Here is a 23,362-nt window from a genome sequence, read left to right as displayed (position 1 = left end):
ATTTAAGTACAAATATGACTGGCTTGTTTTACCTTCAAGGCAAATCGTAACGCAAGTCCCCGGTTGTGTTAACATTTAAACTCATATAAAAGGTGACTGTGGGGTTATTATCCAAATAAAAGCACGTTGCTCCGTCATTAGCCAGAGCTTTGCTCAACTGACTTCAAATCCGGATGGAAAGCTTGGCTGGCAGTGAAGTTGGGGCTCGCAAGAAATATCTGCTTCTCTGCCGAGAACCCTTGATCCCTCTAATCAAATGTCTCTCTCCCCTCTCCCCTTGCTCTGTGACGTTACTTCATGCCACTATAATTTAATGTAGCAGGGATTTTCTTTCCTCCTTAACATATTATACCAGTATGTTCTTGTGTAATAAAACAGAACGCTATTTGTTACCATGGAAACGGGTCTGATTTGCACTCCTCGACCCCGATTCTCTGTTTCGGATCACTCCCCTCTCCTTTGCAGCCCTGGCTGTGACTGTCACACCATGGGCCCCGGCGCTCCCCGGGGACGCTGTGTGTGGGGGGGTCCGCAGATTCCGTTTGATGCCAGCCCGATTTCCCCTCCTCAGGACTGTGCCATGTGAGGGGGCCCGGACCCCTTTCCCCTCCGCAGTTCAGCGTCAGTGCCCCCCTCGCGAGGCTGCGGCACCCCCGTGAGGAGGCGGCGGGCGTTTCCTCTGAGCGCTGCCCGGTGCCGCGGTGCACCAGCCACCCGGCCTCCTCCGTCCCCACTGGGCCCCTGGGCCGCGCTGCCGTGCGCAAAGACAGGCCCCAGTGTCCTCTGCGTGATTTCCCAGGGATGCTTCAGGCTTTCCCCAAATAGTGGGTCCCTGCTGTGACATTCCAGTCTGATCCATGGCAGAGGGTACACCAGGCCAGGGCAGGACAGCCCAGCCCCACAGGGCTGGCGTCGGCCTCTCTGTCCCCTGGAAGCGTCCTGTGCAGGAAGGCCGTGTCCCCCAGACCTCGGAAGGGCAGAGGCTGGTGCCCGGGAACCAGTTCGATCCAGCAGGCAGGAGGGCCCCTTGTGCCCCCAGCTGCCCTGAGAGATGTGACCTGGCATTAAACTGCAGGAGTCGGAAGGGACTCATCATAGTTGGGCTTTTCTTTCAGGGCTGGGGATGGTCTTACTATTCAACTTCCTTTCAAGGGACAAATGGCCCCAAACTGTCCATGACACTGAGGGAAAACAACAGATGGCAACAACCAAGTCAATAAAGGCACCGTGTACAGAGCTGCCGATGGCATTTAGACGTCAGCCAGGTGGCGGCTGTGACCTATGGCCTAAGGTGATGCTGTCACATAAATAAACAGGCTTCTCACTAAGTGTTTTCATAGCTGAATTTTAGATTTTCAGTATTGCAACAAAACGGTGAAAGATTACCAACTATTAAAGTCTGCGGGTTTCCTTAGCCATAGGAAAATATGTATATTTAATGCTCAAACGCAGCTCACTCCACTGTGGGAGTATATTGAGCCACTGATACCATGTTTCACATGTTTTAAACAGTTTCTTTCTGGAAAATGAAGCTCAGCTCAAAGGCAACAAAAGATAATTAATTCCAAGTTCTTCAAGGCCCAGGCTCTGTGTTGGGATGTGGTCCATCCCAGGAAGCCACCACCTCCCCAGCCCCCAGGGAGCCGGCCGGGGACAGTTCCCAGGGCCGCCGGGGTGGTGGGTGTGGGTGTGGCTACTCTGAGGGTCCTTGCAACTGAGACACACTTGCCTGGCGCTAAAGGAATCTGACGAGCTGAGGACAGAACAGAAAACGAAATCAGAATTTCCACGCTCCTGTCTTGACCGGACTCCGCTGTCTGAGAACTGATGGGGACCACGCCCGCCACGCACGTCTGCCGTGGCGATGGAACGTCCTCTGTGAAACAGCTCCCGTGGCTCTTCCGTCCTCAGCGGTTGTCACTGGTCCCACTTCCCATGTGTGTCATTTCCGAACTCAGAGGGCGGGAAAGACACGGCCTCACGCAGGGAGACGACGGGGACAGGACCAGAGGCAGAGAGCTCTAGACCGTCCCGCGGTTATCTCAGGCCCTTCTCAGACCTGCCCCAGGGACCACAAGACCCAGGCTGTGGAAGCCAACGACGCCAGCCCCTGCTGAGAGCCAGGGGACAGCCCGTCCTGGGTCTGGATCTGGAAAACAGCGTCGCCTCAGGACCCAGTTTGTAAAGGACAGGGCGCACCTGTCACCTCTCCCCTTCAGACGGCCCCAGGCATTCCTCCAACGCTCCCCCTCCCTCACTTGCACCACACCGCTGTTCTGTGGGCCTGGCCTGTGTCACCCTGCTGTCCCCTGGATAACAAGCCAAGGGCGGCTCTACGGAAGAGCAGGACACCCCCCAGGAGGCAGCGCTGGTCCGGAACGCGCACGCCACAGTGACCTGCGCGAGCACTCAGGGGGGTGAAGGAAGACCGAGGTTTCTAAAGGAAACGAGGAGGAGGAGGAGGAGGAGGATTACGTAATTGTTTTGAAATAAATGTGCTGAGCCTCAGTGTCCAACAACGCGGTGGCAGCAGGTGCTGGGCTGGCGTCCTCGCAGAAGTGGTTTGTGCGAGGTTGTGGCTTCCCCTCGCTCCATCTGCCGGGCTTTTCTTTCTGGTTTTGTCTGTCTGTCTGGTGCTGAGCCTGGCTCTGTCTCCCCGGCTGGAGCGCGGTGGCACGACCACAGCTCCCTCCGGCCTCGCACTGCCGGCCTCAGTGACCCTCCACCTCGGCCTCCCAAGGCGCTGGGACGGCAGCGTTGTCCCAAGAGGAGGGGCTGCATTGGGACTGTCAGAGCTCTCACACCATGTGAGACTTTATGTATGCAGAGCCTTAAGGTCTTCCATAAACCTCCCACCTGGTTATTTTTACCTAAGACTTTACGTGTTTGTCTTGCACGGTCAGGACCGAGCAGTCAGATCAGACGAGAACCACCACCGGGATGGCCGTCCTCTGTGCCCCCGCCCCGTGCTGCTCACCAGCTCGCGAGCTGGAGCCTGGGTCTGCGACCCCCCCACTGACGAAGTGAAAACGCGTCTGCTCCCCAGCAGGAAAGGCTCCCGGGACCCCAGACCGCAGTTATTTCGGCCGCCCCTCTGGACTCGTCACCAACCCTGCCGCCACGTTACCTGTTTTCGTTCCTCGGAGTTTAGCAGGAGATAGCGCGGGTCAAACACGATTTTGTGTAGCTCTTTCTCCCAGGTGGAAAACGCTGACACCTAAAGAAAGATATTGAACAGAGTCGCTGTTAACATCTGACGCTGAGCCGGCGTCGTGTCGGAATGAGCAATGGCGGAAGAGTGGCATTACAGTGCGACGGCTCCGTGGTGCGGGGCTGTGTCAGGGTGACACATGCCAACTCTCTAGGAAAATCAATACGTAGAACATTAGAAAATTTGATTCCTAGACCCACAACTCAGGGCTCTTTCTTCCCTGGGTGTCTTCCAGGCCCCGGGCCTCGCCCTGGCGCCCCCGTCATCCCCTCGGCGTCGTGGCGTCCCGGAGAACCACATCTCGAAAGGAGAGATGACGTCTTTGAAAATTGTCAGAACCCCACAGGCTACACCTAAGGGCAGAGTCTTGCAGACAGGCTTACCTTAGCATGTTTTTAGCTGATTTTTAATCAACATTTAACCTTTTTGGTGAGTCATCTTTTGAAATAAGCTATTTTATTTTGTGATAGTTTTTGACTTATAAAAAATTGCAAGACTATTACAGGAAGTTATCGCATACCCCACACCCAGCTTCCCATATTGTTAACATCTTATAATGGTATGCTAGATTTGTCACCACCAATATTGATATGCTGCTATCGACAGAAGTCCACACTTCATTCAGATTTCCTTAGTTTTTACCTAACTTGCCATTTCTGTCCCAGGATCCCACATTACTTTCAGTTGTCCTGTCCTTTGACAGTTCCTCAGACGTCCCTGGTGTTGAAGACCTTGCCGTTGGGGAGTGCCGGTCAGGCCCTGGGACGTGCCGAGCTTGTTCTCAGGACGACACTGGGCTGATGGGTTTTGGGGGGAGAGAGCAGAGGCCACGAGCCATTTCATCACGCCGCCTGCGTGACCATCCCTGCCCGGGCTGGCTTGGTCCCAGGCCGAGGTGTGTGTCCCGCGTCTCCACTGCTGAGTGGCTCTGCCCCCTCTGCACTGTCCTCTCTGGCAGGAGCCGCCACGCACAGCCCACACTCAGGGGTTACACCCCCCTGCTGGGGACAGTGGCTGTGGGAGTGACTTGGAATCCTTCTGATGGGCTGTGTCCATCCCGCATGTTTACTTATGTCGACATGGCCTCAGGGGCACTCGGTTCAGCTCTGGGTTAGACTCCACTGCTTTACCCATTTCCCGGCTCACACTGCTCCAGCTGTGGCCTCTGAGCTCTTGCTGTTGGGCCCCGTGTGCCTTTGGCATTTGTTCGTCATCTCACCTTTGGGGACTTCTTTGTTTCCTGCCACTACAAGATGCTCCGGGCTCATCTTGTACGTTTCCTGCGTTCGCCGGTGAACCAGCCAGTTCTCCGAGGAGCCCTAGTCCCTGTGACTGGGGAAGGATGTTAGAAACCAGCATCTGGGCACAGGTGTGTCCACTGCTACTGGGATGCTGCTGTTTCTAGACTCTCAGCAGACAGAGTAAGAGAATGTTTAAGTCATTTAAAAAATGAATGAATACATTTAAACACATTGACTGAATATTGATTATGCCCTGGGCCCTGTGCTGGTACTGAGGGTTCAGAGAAAATAAACCAGGGCCCCGACATCAGGAAGCCCACGGTGTGGGGTAAGGCAGGTAGGAGACCAATGGCCAGAGACAGGCCCCGCCCTGGGGGCTCTGCGGGGTGAGCCACAGCGGAGGCTTCTAGAGCATGGCTGCGGGGAAGCACAGACACTCGTGCCCTCGGGAGGCCTGGGAGGGCGTTCCAGGACCGGCTGTCCGCGGCGCAAAGGCTGAGATTCACGGACCACGGGGAAGGCAGGAGCTGCAGGGGCTGGACATGCCTGGCCTGAAGGAGGGATGTAGGGGCCAGCGGAGGCAGGAGGGACAGGGGCAGAGCCGCAGGGCTGCCCAGGGCATGGCAGGGGCCTGGCATTACCCGGAGAGGGACGGCGGAGGAGACGGACGTGGCAAGTGTTTCAGGAAGGCCTCCCCGGGGTCTGGCAGGCAGTGGATTCTGGGCAGGGTGGGGCGGGAAGGCAATCAAAAGTTTACAAAGACAAACCCCCACTCACATCCTTATAATCCTCCCAGCAGAGGAACTATTTCAATAAACACGTGCTTTACTTGCATATTATAACACGTAGATTTTGTTAACTGACAATTTTTACCTTCAATCATCAGAACCAAAGCCCTTTCTGCAATATCCAGGGGCCCTTTCACTGGGTGGGATGACTCAGGTTCAACCCAGGGATTGTCGTCATTGACTGAGAACACGGTAAAATGACGCTGGAACACGGGGCTGGGGGCGGGGACTCCGGGAGCGTGTCCAGGCAGAGCGACTCCATTTCCTGGACAGAGCACACCTGGCCACAGGTGCGTGCGGCTGTCAGGGAGGGCGGCGTGGCCCACCCCACTTAACTCAATCGCAGGGGTGCACGTCTGGCTCCTAGGGGCCTGCAGACACCCCAGAAGGTCCCAGTTCTGTAGAAAATGGTGTCACCTCACTAACTCCACCAGTTTGCTAAACACTTCTAGAGTTCTAGAGGCATAATAAAACAAATTTTTAAAATATTAATAATGTGTAGTCCTTGCCCCAAAGGAATTTATTGTCTATATGGATGGTGGGATAAGCCATCTCCACAGTGATGAGTTTACAGTGGCACAGCCGACCACATCCTGTCACCAACAGCCAGGCTAAGGGACACTTGCGAAGTCCACAGATGGGAGAGAGCACGGTGGCTGGGGGGCTGGGGTGGGACTGGGACAGAGGTCGGAGCTGCCTGGACGTGGCTGTGTAGAGCAGGCTCCTTCACGGCCTCCGGGTGGGCACTGCCTTCCCTGTGAGACAGACCTTCTGTCAAGCAGTCCCGACAGCTGCAGTGACAATGAATCCGCCAATCAAATCGCTCCTGAGAAGGGCCCGACCTCCCTGGGCCTGTGTGCCACAGTCATGTTGCCCAGCGTGCTCATTCTACGGGGCATGGATTGCACCGTGTGCACACACATGTGCACACACACACACAGGCACACCACATACACACAAACCATGCACACCACACATAGGCACTCAAACACACATGTGTACACACAAATAGGCATAGAGGTGTGTGCACACATACATGTGCACACAGAGAAACATGCACACATAGGTACACACATGTACACACAGATACACACTCATACATGTACACGAACACACTTGCATATAAGCTCACACAGCTATACACATGTGTGCCCCCACACACACACAGCATGGCCACAAGGCCGGCTTTGCAGGGTAACCAGGGGAAGAGTGGTGGTTGCTCAAGTGGACGACACTTTTCTTTAACTGTGAGGAGGCAGCAGGTCACAGGGCCAGGTCTCTGCTCTCTGGCTTGTCCTTCTCAGGGATGACGGTAGAGCAAGCTGGGAATGCCTCGTCCTGGGGACAGCAGGCTCTGTGTGGGCCTCCCAGCCCCAGAAGCCCGAGCCCAGCGCACATGGCGCCCGCAGGCTGCTTTCTGGGGTCCCTTAGCTGCAGTGCAAGTGGGCCCCACGCGGGCGAGACTCCCCCGGCCACTGAGGCCCCGCTCCCCTGCGTGCCCACCCAGGCTGAGCAGACTGGCAGCCGGGAGCCCCCGAACACTGGGCAGACGGGTGAGCCTCCGTCAGAGGCATCACGCCCGACCCCCTGGAGGGACCAGGTCGGGTGGATGGAGGAGAAAGCGTCACCTGGGTGCTGAGCACTTGGAAAACACGACCAGATAAAACTGGTTCCAACCTCGGCCCCAGCTTCACCGAAGGCCTCTCAGAAACAGAGACGAGGCATCTGCGTTGCTCCTGGGGGTGATTCGGCTCTGAGAAGAACGGGGTCGGTTTAGGCCAAGTGGTCGGGGCGAGTTCAGGGACAGCTAACGAGTGGGATGACGCAGGTCCTGTCAGTGCCCAGAGCCGGCAGTGGCCTCTCAGAGGTCGTTACTGACCACGGATCTGGACGGGCAGGGCCTGGGGCAGCCGGCCTCAGCAGGAGCAGTGCGAGCTTTGGGTCTTTAAAACCATAAACATCTTTTCCGGTAATTGTCCTGGATCACAGAGAGGCCAGGGATCCCGGGGGCCAGAGGAGCGGGAACAGCCACAGAAGCTTTTCCTGCCGAGTCCTGCGAGGGGCTCGACCCTCCGGCCTCGACGAGGCCCCTCATGGGAAACCAGGGCCCCGTGGGCTCCCGCTCTGACGCCCACGTCATCCTTGGTAGCACCTGTAGGACAGGTGACTGCCCGTCTGCACCGCCCACCCGACACCCCCCCTCACCACTCTGAGCCTGTGGCCCCCAGGGTGTCCCCAAGAGAGCAGCTGCCACCCAGCCTGGGTCGTGACACGACCTCCCACACGTGGCTAATTTCCATCTCAAACACGAATCCAGTTACTTCAGAAGCTAATGTTTTCGACCAAAGTTGATTATCGAGCAAAATGTATTTACTCTTTTACTTCCTCGTGTTTTACAATGGAGAGCGCGGGGTGGGGGGCCGTGCCCCTGCTGCACCCTTGAAGGCAGGGCCAGCGCTGTCATCTCAGGTGCCCGAACTCAGCCCCACACAGGGCTGGGCGCAGGTGGTGCGTCTGGGCGACGATGCCGGGCAGCGCTGTAAACCGGCACGACGGCCAGGACTGCGCGAGCCACAACCAGGTGGGCGGAGGGCGGAGTGGGAGGCTCATGCAGAACCTGCCGGAACCTGCCCGAGAGTCATCCCACAAAGGGCTGGGAAGCGGGAGTGGAAGTTAGAGGGGAAAGTCATCAGCACATACAGAATTCCCTGGAGCCCAGGAGAGCTCAGGTGAGCCCAGGGGGACGGCAGGTGAAGGCAGGAAGGAGCCCAGGGGCACAGGGCGAGGCTTCCCCAGCACGCCCGCCCGTGTTGCCCCATCCCTGGGACACATTGACTCCTACCCTTCATCTCCAGGGCTCTTATTTTACCAACTGCAGCTTTTTCTTGCATTTAGATGATTAAATAAAATTTTACACTGTTATCCGGCAACACAGTCAGCCGATTCCATTTACCTTTGAAGTCATTTTCACATTGAGGGCAGATAATCCCGCCCTAGAAACTGGAGTGGGCGGGGCACAGTCCCCCAGGGCACCTTCACTCGAGCCCGGTCGTCACTAGCAAGGTGGCCACGGGGAGGCCTCAAGAGCTCCACAGGCGAAGCCCAGGGCCCCCTCCTGGCACAGAGGGGCCACAGTGGAGCTGCCGAGAGGGGACGCAAATGGAAGGAAAAGAGCGAGATTTTGCAAATGATAAATAGCAAACATTTGAACTTCTCTCTGGTCGATGCCCAGAGTGTGCCGCCACATAGATTCTCAGGGACTGTCAGGCACTGCTCACGGGAGAACAGACCATATTAAACAGCGTCACAGAAAACAGTTTAGTAACACAGGTCGGACGTTTACTGCCTGTGGGCAAAAAATCCCACACGCGTGTGCACGCACACACACACACACACACGCACACACGTACAAATCACAAGTTCATGTATCAATATGATCATCCGAGCATTATCATCTAAAATCCTCAATTGGAAAATTTTCGCACCAACACCTCACGGCCTCACCACGACACAGACGTGGGTCCCAGCCCCAGGGCCTCGGCTACGTGGCTGGCCCGTGTCAGCCAGCGTCCCCGAGTGCCACCCCTGCGGGGAGCTGGCCGAGGGCACTGCAGAGAGAGGACCCAGGCACGGCCCCGGAGCCTGGACCAGGACCTGGTGTCCTCACGAGGCCCCTGCTCTGCTGCTGCCCAGGATGCTCGGCGGAAGGAAGGAAGCCGCTCTCTGCAGAACGTCTCCAATGCGTCTATCTCGGTAGGCAGGGGCAAATTAATGATCTGCTATCCCATTAAACTCGTCCCTTTATGGACCGAAGTTTTTAAAGAAAGCTCCATTGTAGTTTGCACTAGTAAGAAACAAAACACTGACCTCCGGCTGAGCATCACCTAGTCACCACAAACCACAAACAGTCCTCCCTCCCCCAGTGCACGACACCCTGGACGGCCCAGACGCCCCCTTCTCAGACCACCCAGAGCCCAGGACCATGGTCCACCGCCCCGCAAGTGTATGAATTTCTGAACTGAAGTATTGAACAAATGCAATGAAAACCTCATTAGTCACTCAGTCCATGAAGAAGTGACCTTTCTCTCCCTCATTTTTTAAGCAACTAGAAATCCTACCGGTCCAGCCATCAGATTCTCATGAGCCTGAGCAAAGCTGCCAGCGTGTTTTATGTGGCCAGAAGGTCATAAATGGTGGCGTTGCTTCATGACATCAGCGGGGACTCTGGACTGAGCTGTGGGCTTCTCCCCAAACCCTGGGAAGGTAAGTGTCTGGCCCCACCCAGGCTCTACCCCCGGGGCACACTCATGTCTGGGGTCGCTGCTCCACACCCTGGATGTCTGTGCCAATTTTCCTGTAAGAATCTCAGAATAAAAGGCTGAAACGAATCACCCACCCTCAGTGAGGCAAAACCGCACTGAAAATCTCATTAGTAAAATCCACCAACCAGGGCCATTCGGATAAACTCAAGCGACCACATAAACTCAGCTGGCAGCGTCCTGCCATGGGAAGCAGGGCCGACCCCTCACGCAGAGCTAATCCCCCAAATAGGTTTGTTTAAAGCTGTGTTGGCAAATTGGGCCTGGTTGGTTTCCAAAACAAAGAGAAGAAAAACTTAGATATTAACAAAATGGAATAGTTTTTGCTTGTATTTCTGAAATGTCCGCGATGCCGTCCTGTTTCAGGGAAGACGGGTCACGTCTCCCGCAGGCGATCCAAGCAGACCGGACTGGCCAGTTGTGTCAGAACCTCAGAACTGTGTGTCCCTGCAAGGTCCCTGCAGTGAGAAGGGCACGGAGGGGAGGACGGACAGCCTCCTGCCCGCCTGTCCCTTAGCGGGTGACAGCACCCGGCCCCCCAAGCGTGGAGATGAAGGAAAAATCCGAGTCCCTTCATGGTAGGTTCCGGGTACCCTGAGGAGCAGGACGAGAGTCAGGGCAACGTCCCTGTCCCCCACCTAGGCAGGGCGTGGGTGGTCCCTGCAGAAACTAAACAGGGCAGCCCAGCACCTGCCCTTGAGGGGCTTTTCAGAAACCCCCACAGGGAGGAAACTGCAGATAAGGGGAAGTGAGGATTAAACTCTGACTTCCGACTTCCAGTTCTTTGTTCTAAGTTTCTCCCTGAGGGGGTGGGGTGGGGTGGGGTGGGGGAGGGTCCCACCCACCTGACATTCCTTCAATTGCTAATCAAAGAATCTCTGAACCTTGTGACCCAAAGCCCCCACTTCAAGATCTCCAGCCTTCCAAACCAAGGCATAACCTCCAGGTACTGATTTCCAACTTCGCCCGCAACTTCTGCTTCCGGAAATGTCCTCCCTGCCCGTGAAACCCAGCTTGGAAGCCACTGAGGAGTTCGGTGAAGCATGAGCTGCCTGCGCTCCCTGCCTGGCTCCGAAATGAAACCCTCCTGCCCACCCCCGCCCCCAGCTCTTGGCTCCAGGGTCTGGCTTGGCCACACTAGGCGAGGGGACCCTGGCCTGGTTCGGTAACAATCTCTTTTATAAACATGTGAGGGACACCTAGTTACAGGTGGAATATTCCTACGCCATCGCCAGGGCAATCGTCACAGGCACACTGTGAGGGTCCCCGGACACCCCTGGAGCCCCGGCAGCCAGGGCCGGAGCCCACAGCTGCTCTCCAGAGACAGGGCCGGAGGAACCGCGGCCAAGCCCCCCACGCCGAGAGTGGACGGAGGGTGGAGGCCCCAGAGGTGGGGGGCGGGGGAATGCAGGAGAGAGGCCGCCAGCTGTGGTGACGGGCAGTGACATTAGTCCAAAACTGAGACCGCAAGGCCAGGCTGTTGGCCCAGAAGGAGAATTCCCCATGGGTTGCAAGGACGGCATCGAAATGGGGGGGTCTCCCAAGGGAGGGGAGGCAGAGCTCCTTCCTGCTTCAAGTGTTTGGGAGCAGGATGGGCAGTTTGTCCTGTCGCCAGGGCCCCACCCAGCCCCGCCAGCGCCCAGTCCCCGACCCGGCCGGCCCCCGAGGGAGCCCTGCTCCGGCTGTCCCAGGGGGACGTGACTCCACTGGTGGTGGCATGCTTGTGGCATCCTGTGGCCCTCTGCAGGGCCTGCCCCAGCCTCCCAGCCGCACCTGTGGGTGGGAGCCGACCAAGGGGAACCTGTGTTGGACTCACGGCCGTTTACAGGGTTGGCTATGGCCATCCTCATGCAGCCCCACTGCCGCCTTCGGTCCCACCGTGTGAGGGAAGCCGACCGGCCAACACGCCGCATCTGGCTCACTTTGTGCCCAGTGCCAGAGCAGGAAATAAAAGCCCTTGGAAGGAGATTAGACTATAAAATACCCCCAACCGATTCAAAGTGAGATTGAGAAATCAGCTACAATTAAGATATCCTAATTTTACTAAAAAACAGTCGCATTAATCCGTAGGCGCGGGAGCCCCACTGGGTAAGTAACCCCACCGGGACGCCACGCATGGGCAGCGCCACCCGGCCGGGCTCCGTGGAGTCCCCCCCCCACAGGCAGGTACGTCCTGGGTGCGGCCGGGGACCTGGGCCTGCGGGAGGCCTCGTGCCGGCGTCTCGGGAACCTTCAACACTGCACACCCGGTAAACCCTCCTTTGACCTTTCCACCTGGTCTCGCCCCCTGGGCCTCAGACTGTCCAGCACCCAAACGTCACCCAGCCCGGTCACCAGCTCAGTGAGGACGAGGATGCCCCCCAGGCTCCAGGGGAGACCCCCGCCGCCGTCTGAGGACCCCCCCTCGGCCTGGACGCCCTTGCGCTGGGCACGCCGTCCTTACCCCTCGCTCCAGGAGCATGTCTCGGAAGTGGGTCGCGCGCTCCTCCAGGGGCAGGAGGACCTGGGGGGACGGCGTCCTCGCACCTTTGTCCTCCTTCTCCGCCTCCTCCGGCTCTGGGTTCTCGCGGCCTTCGGTCCTGTACGGGCACAAGACGCAGAGGGTTCAACGCGCCTGTAGAGACACGGCCGGTTTTCATGGCAACCTTGGAAAACCCTCCTTAGGGAGCTCTTAAAGGAGTGAAGAACAAAGAACCTCTGAAAACCATGTTTAAAGCCTGACACGGCCACTGGGCAAGGACGTTTCTGGGACTGGAGCCCTGGCCTCTGGGCACCCGCACCCTGCCCACAACCAGGGCAGCTCGCTGGTGGGACCCTGGCTTCCGGGCCCTGTGCTGCTGCAGCCTGCGGGCACGGATGCCGGACTCCCCCGCAGAGATCCCGTGGCTGGGCAGCGGAGGAGCGGCCTCACCACCCGGACAGTCCCTTCACCCACTCACGGTTCCCTCGTTTTGGACAAAGGTGTGAGAGATGGCTGTGCGCGGAGCTCCCTTCGGACTCCCAGGCTGCAGCGCGCTGTCCCATCTAACCCACGGGGAGACTGCGGTGCAGACAGGGAGGCTGCGCCCCCACCCCAGGCACAAAGCACAGTGGAGAGTTGGGTCCCCACGCAGACCACAGGATACCCAGGGCTCAGTGGCCGAGGCGGGGCCCTGAGGGGACACCGGGGAGTTGGGGGACCCATCGAGCTGACCTCGCCAGGCTGAACCACCCACCACCGCTCCCTCCTTCCTGGGGGGCGGGAGGGCAGACCCTCGTCCTCTGGAAGAAAGGGAGAGGCCCGCCGTAATTAAGCCTCGCACTGTTTAACTGGCCATTTGGTAGATCACTTCATGGTTCTACATCTTATTCTAGAAGCATCTGGAAACCTCCTTTAAGCACCCTAAATGCTTGCTGCTGGGAGAGAGGTTTGGCCAAATGCAGACACGGATGCTCTGGTGCCGCCTCCCCGTCCGCCCGGCCTGGCCGCGCCTGGGGCAGCTCGGACCATCTGCAGCCGCCTTCAGGGACACAGGCCCTCCCGACACACCGCGCAGACTGGCCACGCTGGCCGGAGCACAACCTCGCCCTGAGCACCCTGGCCCCTCCTGGGCCTGCTCCCACCTGGCCCTGCCCCCACACCTACCCACGGCCAGGCCCAGGGCGGTGGCCGTCACAGTGACAGGTGCGTTGGGGTCCTGTGGCAATTCCAGCATCAGACCCCGCATGCTAGAGCGTCCTTGTTTTCTTGAGCTGGGCTGGGTGATCGCAAAGCCCACTCAGAGGCAGGTGACTTAACGCCCTCCACGCGGGAAGCGCCCTAGGGCTCCGTGGGTGGAAGGGGCAGGGGACGCACACGGGGACGCAAAGCCAGCCTTGCCCTCGCAGCAGGAGGGGGGAAGTCCCTCGCTTTCTGACATTGCCCTAGGGGCAGACTCCCTCCTGGACCAAACTCTGCTGGGGCCCCTGGACTTCTCAGTGGGCCCAGAGCTTTGGACTCCCATGAGCATCTGGGCTGTGCAATCTGAGCAGGAATCCCGCTAAGCCGACTGAGCCCGCAGCCCCCACCCTGGACGTGGCATCAGACCCCTCCCCGTCTGTCTCCCGAGAGCCCTGGGTGGGGGGGAGCCCGAATCCCTCCCCCTGGTGTTGGGCTTGAGCCCGGTTCTACACTGAGGTCACTTTTCCTTCTTTGCAATACTCCCGCATAAAATCTGGTTTTACCGCTTCACCATCCAGCTCCGATTTTCTTTGACACTTGCACAGTTTTCCCAACTGGGGGTGATTTTGTCCCGGGGACATTTGGCAATGTCTGGAGGTATGCGTAGCTGGCACAGCTGGGCACGCTGCTGGCCACCGGGAGGAGAGACCGGGGAATGCTTAACATCCCACAACGCACGGGACAGAGCACACCCAGCACCGTCACGCCCAACTGCCGCCGCCCGGAGCTGTGGGCGCCAGGGGAAGCCTGCGCTGCCTCCTCGCTTGGTGGGGGGGACAGAGAGGGGAAGGGACATGTGGTCATTTGGGGGCCAGTCCAGGGCTCCCGACACCTGCCAAGCGAGCAGCTTTCTCGTCATGTCTGTCTACGGAAATGTGAGACGTGTGTTACCATTTTTAGGATGTACCAGGAGGATACAACGTTCTGTCTGACGAGGGGTTTTCATTCACAGGGGCTGCAACACAGATTAATCCTCACTAATACACAGTGTGCAAAGAAAGATTGCTCAGCCCACTGGGGAATCTTATTTATAGACCAACTATTTCAGGAGAACTCACATTCTTTGCTTCTTATGTGATTATGTGGAATTTTGAAGAAAGAAAAGAAAATTACTAGTGGATTTGCAATTGTATCATATTCCAAAGGGTATAATTAGGATTTCTCTGTAATAAATTTTCATTAGTTAAAAATAGAAGTGTGAAACAAGGCTTGCATTGTTGTAACTTGAAATGAGATTAATAGGCACATTCTGAGCTCACCAATGATGGCGTATTATAGCTTATTCAACAAAATATTTTGTTCAAAACCGCTGAATGCCTTCCAAATAGCTGAGCTATCAGTTCAATTAGAATCGGTCAAAAGCAAATGCAAACTAGCTAAATATATTTTTAATATTCTTGTGGCTGAACCATTTTTCTACTTTTAACAAAAAGCCAGTTCTAATAGGTTTAATAAAGACAGCTCCGGCCACGGTTTACTGAGGGCCGGCCGCGCCCTGTGACGCTCTGATTGTGTCCCGGGAGCACTGCTGGCCACGGGGAGGGGGCAGTTCCGCTGCAGCTCGGAGCCTGGGGAACTTGACACTTCGGGAAACTTTCTGGGTCCAGCGTACGGCTTGAAAGGGGCTTGGTCCTGGCCCGCCTTTCTCCCGGGGCAGGTGCTGCCCACATCTGGGCACTGTGGCCCTGGAGTGTCCCCACCCCGGGACGGCACACCCCGCCTCGCCTCCGCCCATCAGAGCCAGCCTGGCGAGCGCCGCCCCGAACCCTCCTCTCCGGGTCCTGCCCTCCCCGCCCTTGGAGCTGTCAGCTGAGCGGTTAACGGTGCGGTGCCTTTGCGTGTGCACACGCGTGGTGTCTTGCTGGCAGGGCTGCAGCGCGAGCTTCTCTCATTCTGCCCGTGTGCAAAGGGCAGCGCCGCATTCCGTAAAATACACGAGGCCTGACCTCAGCGGAGCCGGATTCCTGACACTGAAACTGCAGCAGCTATTTTTCCTTTCTGAACAACAAACTTTAATTATCTGTCTGCGGCCGAGGGAGCTCGGGCCACTGGGCTGTGCACATCAGCTGTGAGCCCGGCGGTGACCCCAAAACCCTCAGCCAGGATTCTCTCTGCCCGGGCTGTGCCTGTGGAGCCATGCTGAGGTCGGAACGGCTGCCCTGGCAGGAAACCACAAACGCCAAACAGCTGCCCGCTCCGGTCGAGAGCAACCAGCCTGCACCGCCCCGTCTTCCCAGCCCGTCCGGGGCACCCACCACTCACTCGCACACGGACACCCACGCGTGTCTTCACAGCGTCACCAGACGGGTGCAGGCTCAGACCGTGCTGCACGGATCAAGGTTCAGAGCTCTGTTTGGTGGGACACACTCAGGTCTTTACTCGCAGTATCCGCAGGTGACGTGGTGGCAGCCCCCACGGCACACGCTGTTGTGAGGATTTAAGATGACCCGAATTGAGCCCCTAGAGCAGCTCCCCTCCCTCCCTCCCCCCTCCCATGTGCAGAATGTGTCCTGCCCGGTACCAGGCACAGGGGGAGCTGTGGCCAAAACAAGCCCACCCCCACCTGTAGACAGGACAGTCCTCAGGGCGTGAATGACAGTGAATGACGCAGTCGAGCACACGCAGAGCTGCGGGTGCGGCAGGTCTGTCGGAGCTGACGTCTGCAGGGCAGGGGCCGTCGGTGCCGCAGGGCCCCTGGGGGGCTGTGGGTGGATGTTCCCACTAACGCTGTCGCTGAGAGGCCACGCGGGAATGGAAGACGTGTGGGCTGACTGCTGCCCCAGGGAAGCACGAGAGGGGACAGAAATAAGCAGGGACTCAGGTCCAGAGGGGTCGCTGGTGCCGTGCTGTCTCCATCTCACACAGAGAGAACGCGGACGTCTGACTGAGGCCGTGTTCCGGCGAATCCCACCTGCAGAGGAGTTGGGTTTAAGGTGTTTCTGAGCCTACCAGCTGAGCACGACTTGCAGTACAACCTTGGCTGAAGCATGGAAACGCTCTGGACCTTATTTGGGGTAAAATACACATCTTGGACAAAGTGATCTTAAAAAGCCTCACAGCCCTACAATTCTGTGCTGCCAGTGTGATCCTGTTAATCTCATCCTCTTGAAATATTTAAACGTCCTGACTCTGCCATCACCTTATTAGCTCTGCCTCCCAATTTTGCAGTCCTATGAATTTGACAACAGGCCTCCCGCGTCTTCATCCAACTTGTTCATAAAACGTTCAGCAGGAAATGCCGAAGCCAGACGCCGCCCACAGGGCTGGCTGCCGTGGCCCTGTGGGCGCATAGTGTCGCTCGGCCAGGCTGGTGACGGGCGTCCCGCCCGGGAGCGGTCACGGTGGCAGAGCTGCCCCAGGGCCCTGGCCCACCCCCTGTGCAGCCTGTCTGGGTCTGCAGGTGCCACACTGCCATCGGGGTTCCCTGCTGATGGCTGTCCATGGTGGCTCCCAGGGACCGTGTAGCCCCTCAAGTTCGGTTTTGCTGTGACAGACCCGAGTCTCCTGCTGACAGGTACCGACGGCAAAGCCCCACCCGCTGCCAGCCTCCCTGGGGCCGTGGCAGGAGGGGGAGCTGCAGCCAGTGTGCGGGAGTCCAGGGAGTGAGGCCTGGGGTACAATGAAGATTATGTTCTGCCTTCGCCCCAGTTCCTGGCAGAGAGCTCCCCACCTCTCAGAACGTCCTAAGTGACAGGGGTGTCTTTTGTCATCCATGAGGACACCCTTTGGACCACACCACACCGGAGTCATGCTAATGCAGACCTTAGACCTTGTCACGTCCCGCAGAAAAAACCACGCTGTGACTGGAGGGAACTTTCAGCTCCACCTGCCACCCCCATCCAGGGTAGGGGAGGGGCTGGACACTGAATTCACTCTTTCCACCAATGATCAATTAATTAATCAATGACATCTCTAGAATGAACCCCCCACAAAGCCCTTGAACAATGAGATCCAGGAGCTTCCTGGACCCCCCCACGTGTGCAGATGCGTTTGCATCCCTGCGGGGCATGTGTGACGCCCTGGCTGACCCTAATCACACCATGAATGCCAATAACTTAGTGCTATGAAAGGATTGCAGACGATGGCCCCACCCTCCAGGGAGGAAGCCCCCGGCAGGGCAAGCCAGGGGTACTCACTACGCAGCTACACCTTGTTCATCTCACACGCCCTCGGGCACGGCTGGCTACTTAAGAAAATATATTTCAACTTCAAAAAGCTGCAGCAATTTCAGAAATCCTACGTGTGATCCGAGCCCCCGTGTCCAGGTTTCTGATGCTCAGACGCTCATTCCCGGGGAAGGAACAACTGCAGTGACACTGCTCAGTGTGGACGTGTCACCCTGGCACCCGGTGGCCCTGGGACAGGAGCGCTGGGTGCAGGAGACTCCCCAGATCCCATCTGAAAGGGAGAGCTCTAGACTCAGAAGGTCGAGGTGGAGCTGGAAGTTGGAACTGTCTCCCACAACTCAAGCCGGTTCTCAGGGAAGGCTGATTTCCCAGAGCTCGGTCCCTGGGTGCTGGTCTGGGGGGGGGACAAAGGACAGCGAGAGACCCAAACCCGGCACAGCTCCTCGTCCCTCATCTAGAAAATGCCCCACAGCCTTGAAAAGCCCAAATCCCACTTACTGTGTATGACGCGGCTGAAACCCCGCCCCCTGCTGGCCTGATGACCAAGGCCTCCGAAGACACCCGGACGGACGGCTTCCCTCCACAGTGGATGGCGGCAGGAGTCTGAGACCCCACCGGGCCCTCGCCGTCCAGGGGCGGGAACTGAAACAGGACAGCAGGGGCTGTCAGCAGAGCCCCTAAGGGGGGAGCGGAAGGGGCTGGCGTGCGGCCCAGGCGGGGGGCAGGGGCCCTGTGCCGAGGGGCGGTGGCTGCCGCTGCGTCTCGGTTTACGGCAGGTGTGGGAGCCTCCGCAGAGCGAGAGCGCCAGACTGCAAACGCATCACAGAGCGGAATGGGGACACGCGCGGGAGACGCAGACATCTGTGCCGTCACAGGCTGGCACCAGGGTACACCAGACCAAGGAGGGAACACAGCTCGCCACGGGGACCCGCACTGCGGCACGACGCCTCTGCGTGTCTGAGATGCAGGGACGAGCTGGGCCCCAGACCAGGAGCACACGGACTAGCTCTCCCTGTCGCCTGGGCAACAGCTCCCAGAACACGCAATGGCATCTGAGTTTCCGGGTGTCCCCGGGGCCCACACACATCAGTGGTGACAGAGGTTTGCTCAGTGCACGGTGCCCGGGGGTGGGGAGAGCGGAATGTGTGTGACCTGGAACGTGGCTGCTTGTGGATTCGCCCTCGCACTTCACCTGCCTTCCCAGGTCATGACCTTCCGTGGGAGGGCACAGCCGCCTTCTGCCGTTGGCAGATGTGGACTCCACACTGTCCCAGAGATTTCCACCCACCAGCGAGGTGGGGGAGGGGACCTCACAGACTGGGTCACCCTGGTCCCTGTAACAGGACACTGCACACAGCAGGTGCTCAGCGTGCATGTGCCGGTGGCCCAGAACCTCAGGGCTGGAGAGGAAACGGTCTGCCATCACCCCTTCCTGTGGCTCCCGCCCCGGAGCCCCTGCCTACACGGGGGGCTGCGTGGGGCTTGGATGACTCCCCAGCAAACTGGGCATCGGTGCTCCTGGCTGCACGAATGGGCCCCTCAGGGAGGGGGATCTCGCAGGGGCCCCCATGCCCGGAGGCTGCACCGAACGCGGCATCATGGTTGCGTCTCAGAGTTCACACATCTCCTGCCAGCGAGGAGGAGCCGGCCGTCCTTGCTCCTGTGAGGATGGGGACACAGTTGATGTCACACACAGCAGAGGCAGGAGGGTCTAAGCTAGAGCCAGGGACAAAGACCCCGAGGCCAAGCGCCCTAGATCCAGTTCTAGGCTGGCCTCGCGGCGGTCAGACTTCAGGTTTATCCACATTTGAGTGAGAAGCTTCCTGGAAACCGGAAGGAGAGCTCTGCCTGCTGCTCTGGCCTCAGGGAAACACCCGCTGTGCCCACGTGTAGCCCATGTGATGCGCGGATCTCAGGATCACGGGCGGGGCACCTGTCCCCCCGCAGAAAGATATACGTTTGACAGTCCATTTGAAAAGCAAATAAGTGCCAGGAAATATCTGTTTTGCCTAAAAAGACAAATTGCAACCCCCTGGCAAACGGCTGCTCACACTCTCCACCGTCCCTGAAGCAGCTGCGGCTGCCGCTCCCCGTGCAGCACGGACGCCCGCACGGCCACGGCCCGATCAAGGCTTCCGTAAAGCCACAGGGGCCCACGGGGGACCACGTGATCAGCTAAAATCATGAATTAAGTACAAAGAGTAACTTGAAAGGTCAGTGGATGTTAATACTTCGTGTTCCACGTACGTGAAAGGCCACAGTGGCACGGATGCCCTCTCCTGCCGTGTGAAGTCGCCAGAGAATTGAAGGGGACTTTGGTGCTGACTCGGGATGCAGATAACTCTATTGTCATCCAGGGACAAACCGAAGTTCTTCATTTGGAGTTCACGTATTTCACAGCACTTTCTTATCGCATTTTCAAAGAAGTGGTGTTCTCGCTTTCTCGATGGTTAACTTTTCCGGGACTGTAGAGATTGTCCGCACAGAACGGAGACGAGCTCTTCGCACGCTCTGTCCGAGGACAGGGCGGGGGGCCCGGCCCCTCCTCCTTGCCACGCACAGTCATTGACCGTCACTGGCCTTCGCACCAGGAAACAGCGGCTTTCTGTCTGTGTCTCGTCCTCTTCCTCCCACAGGTGGCTCTATGCAGGTGTGGTCCTGACTTGGGGACAATCCTGCGGAAGTGGCCGCAAAGCCTGTGGACTCAGCATCATATTACACAGATCAAAATTTGCCACTGCATTATAGTGTCTTCTGCTCTGGAAGGACCCGCCCTGCCTGCGTCTGCCCCAGGTGGGGTGCCGAAGCCCAGGGAAACAGATCAGAGCCACACGGCTGTCTGGAGGGCACCTCAAGGTCACATGTCTGAAGCATGGGGGCTTCTCCTGGGAACTACTCCGTGGCCCAAAAGTCCTTTAAGTCCCAGAACCACCTGGAGGACACACGTTAGAGTGTAACTGTGGCCAAGAGAGGACATGTTTGGTGAAATTGGAAAAATGTACTGGGCACTTCTTGCTCATTCCGGGCTTTTGGGTCATCAGCCTAAGCTGTACCTGACCCAGGAAAGCACCTAGGTGATGTCACAGTTCTACGGTAGAAGGTCAACTTTATCACAAACACCCAAAGCCATCAACTGGCATTCCCAAAGTTTACAAGCTACCAAAATGAACAAAATTCCAAGCTAAGAGACTTCTTTTGGTCACCCCATAGTACAAGAAATCTACACCAGATGTCACAGAAACCTAAATATGCTCACAAGGCCACTGGGCCAATGACACTTGTGAACAAAGGGGACGATTTCACATTCTGGTGCCATGACACGCCCAGGCCACACTGGCAGGACCTGGGCCTCACGCACGGGCCAGAAGCCGTTTGTTAATCTATCACTGGCAACTTCTTCTCTGATGTGTCTTGTGGATAATTTCACTCTGATTTTTAGACCAAAGAGCACAATTTTGCTGAATCCCTAAAATAATTCAATTCAATTATTTAAAATAAATCCCAGCTCCTTAAAATAGAACGATCAAAAAGTGGGCCTGACCTATAAAAAGATCTGCACATCCTCCACCCCCGACGCTCCGGGCACCACACTGGCGGGGCCGGGAACCATCAGTTTTCTGGTCCCAGGGAAGACGCACGACTGGCGCCAGGAACGCTCCGCTAAATCACAAATAACGAGCTATTTGGAATGACACTTGCCAGGTAGGGTGAAATGTTTTGATAATTTTAAAGCTTGTCACTGTGACATATTTCTCTTCCAAAAGAATTTCAGGAAAAGTTCCATTTGGGCCTGAATTATTTGTACAATAGATGTAAGCCCATCTACGTATGCAGACCCGAAATGTCCCTCTACCCTGCCTAGGTTCGCAAGGAAGGTCAGGACAGAGCCCAGCACCCAGAACAATCCGCATCCCAGTCTGCTCCCGTGTTGCTAAAACTTCATGACTGGCGATGCCCAGTCACACACTGCAAGAGCATCCTAAGTGATTTTGATAAGAAAAATTACACTATGTATGCAAAAGGGCAGGTGCCAGCAGGCTTTACAGAGGCATGTTCTCTTACCATAAATGCCAGATTCCACCATGTAAAAACACACAAAAGCATTTACGAACTTGAGGAGAAGCTGGACTTGTGGACAACAACCTTCGCAAAGAGGGGTGAACACGCCAAGATGATGCCAGTGGTTCGCCCAGCCTGGGGCCACCAGCTCTGAGCCAGGGGCATGCACATGCGTGCTGGGCAGGGCAGCTGCACGGGCCGAGGCATCCCGGCAGGGGCATGGCTCATGGCTCGTGTAAACTGGCTCCGAAGTGGGCAGCCAGGGCCTGGCAGACACGTGGGGTCTGCTGTCTGGATGCACCATGACTGAGACCACCCAAGCCCTTTGCCCCTGATCTCGCTGGGGACAGAGCCATCCCTGGCAGCAATGTGGGGGCATCTGGCACGCACGGCTGGTGCACGTGACGGCGCCCAGGCCCCTCCCCCACACGGAGTCTGTGCGGCAGAAACGAAAGGGGAACCCTGCAAACGTCCGTGTTTCCAAGTTAGCTTTCCATTGCGGAAGCCATCCAGGTGATTGAAACCAAAATTAATGCTCTGACGTTACTTAAACGCCAACTGCTCGGAACCCGCGGCCAGCCACAGGGCGAGGACTGGGCTGGGTGACGTGGGCGGACGCCACAGCTACTTCGGACGCCCCGAGCTTTTCCTCCTGCACAAGTTCAAAATTCATCAAATGATGGCTGCGTTTCCACTTCTCTTTTGCCTCAGGAAACTCATCCTGGTTTTCAAATTAAGCGTATACATCCGAAGACAAATCAAAGAAATACACACATCAAAGAACAATCAGAATATCTAAGCAGAGACAAGCTCCACTGCTGTCCCCACAAGACGAGACGACAGGAACAGAGGCCACCCTCACTGCCTTCCCGAGCTTGGCCCCCACAAAAGGCACGTGTCATCCACCCCCTGTGGCCCACAGTGTCCTTTGACCCCCAAAAGCGACTGTCTGAGGAGGAGGTTTGGGGCAGCAAGGCCCGGAGGTTGGGTGGGCGGCGTCCTCACCCCAGAGCTGTGGGGCCCCCGACCCGCCCCCCGGCAGAGCACTGGCTCCCAAGTGCCCAGGGCGGGGTGCAGGGGTCCCCCACCCTCGTGCACGCAGCCACCGACGAGCCGACCTGCATGGCCAGGTCCCCAGGCACCGCGTGCAGCACGCACTGACACGGGTCTTGTCTCAACCAGGAGCCGTCCGGGCTTTTGCGACATCTCAGCCTACCTGTGAGGAATCTGAGCTCAGGGTCGGATCACTTTGCCCAAAGTCACTGAGCAAGCGAGATACAGAGCTGGAGCCCCACGCCAGGCACTCGCCCTCTCACCCAGCACATGCCACCAACCGTGCCCCGAGCCACCCGGCTGCTCTGACGGGCTCAGGAGATGCAGTCAGGGCAGAGCTCCCGGACGTCTGGGGTGGGCCGGGGGCCGGGGGGGAAGCTCTGCAGGGCGTCTGAGCTGCCCGGAGCCCCTGAGACACCCACTCCGGCAGGTTCCCTGGGCAGCTGTTAGAACTGAGACCTCTGGCCGCCTGTTCAGCAGCTGAGTTGGTTCTCTGCTCTGAGTCAACACGGTCGGAATGACGCCTTTTCTTCCCTCACCACCTGAGTGCCCACCAAGGAAAGACCCGCTGAGAAAGAACCGTGGCACCTACCGGTTCCGCTTGGTCTTCACGTCCTGGTCTTCCCTGCCGTCTTCCGAACCGGATCCGTCGCTGTCATGGGCTGAAAGAAAATCAGGTGGACAGGGTTGGCGTGTCGGCACTCAGAGCCTGGGCAGAAGCACCGGCAGCGCTCACCTCCTCAACTGGAAATCTAAAAAACAGACTTTTCTTAAAGATTGATATGAAATCCTATAACTAGTTTTCTCCTGGTACCTGACCTTTTATATTTCATCAGACGAGAAATCTGACGTTGCTGTTCTGTA

The 23,362-nt window shown here is 57.6% G+C and overlaps 1 protein-coding gene across 1 annotated transcript in view; it reads right to left on the bottom strand.

The window, feature by feature from the left end:
- The window catches only part of TCERG1L (transcription elongation regulator 1 like), a 125,445-nt gene that overhangs the window by 5,184 nt on the left and 96,899 nt on the right, over positions 1–23,362 (bottom strand). Inside the window, exons 10-12 of the mRNA XM_045568372.1 lie at positions 23,091–23,160; positions 12,003–12,138; positions 3,128–3,217 (exon numbers count right to left, since the gene is read on the bottom strand). Of these exons, the coding sequence (XP_045424328.1) occupies positions 3,128–3,217; positions 12,003–12,138; positions 23,091–23,160 (296 nt within the window). The remainder of the gene's footprint in view (positions 1–3,127; positions 3,218–12,002; positions 12,139–23,090; positions 23,161–23,362) is intronic.

The sequence above is a fragment of the Lemur catta genome, chromosome 14, assembly GCF_020740605.2.
Source record: "Lemur catta isolate mLemCat1 chromosome 14, mLemCat1.pri, whole genome shotgun sequence".
NCBI lineage: Eukaryota > Metazoa > Chordata > Mammalia > Primates > Lemuridae > Lemur > Lemur catta.
This window is presented reverse-complemented; position numbering and strand designations above follow the sequence as displayed.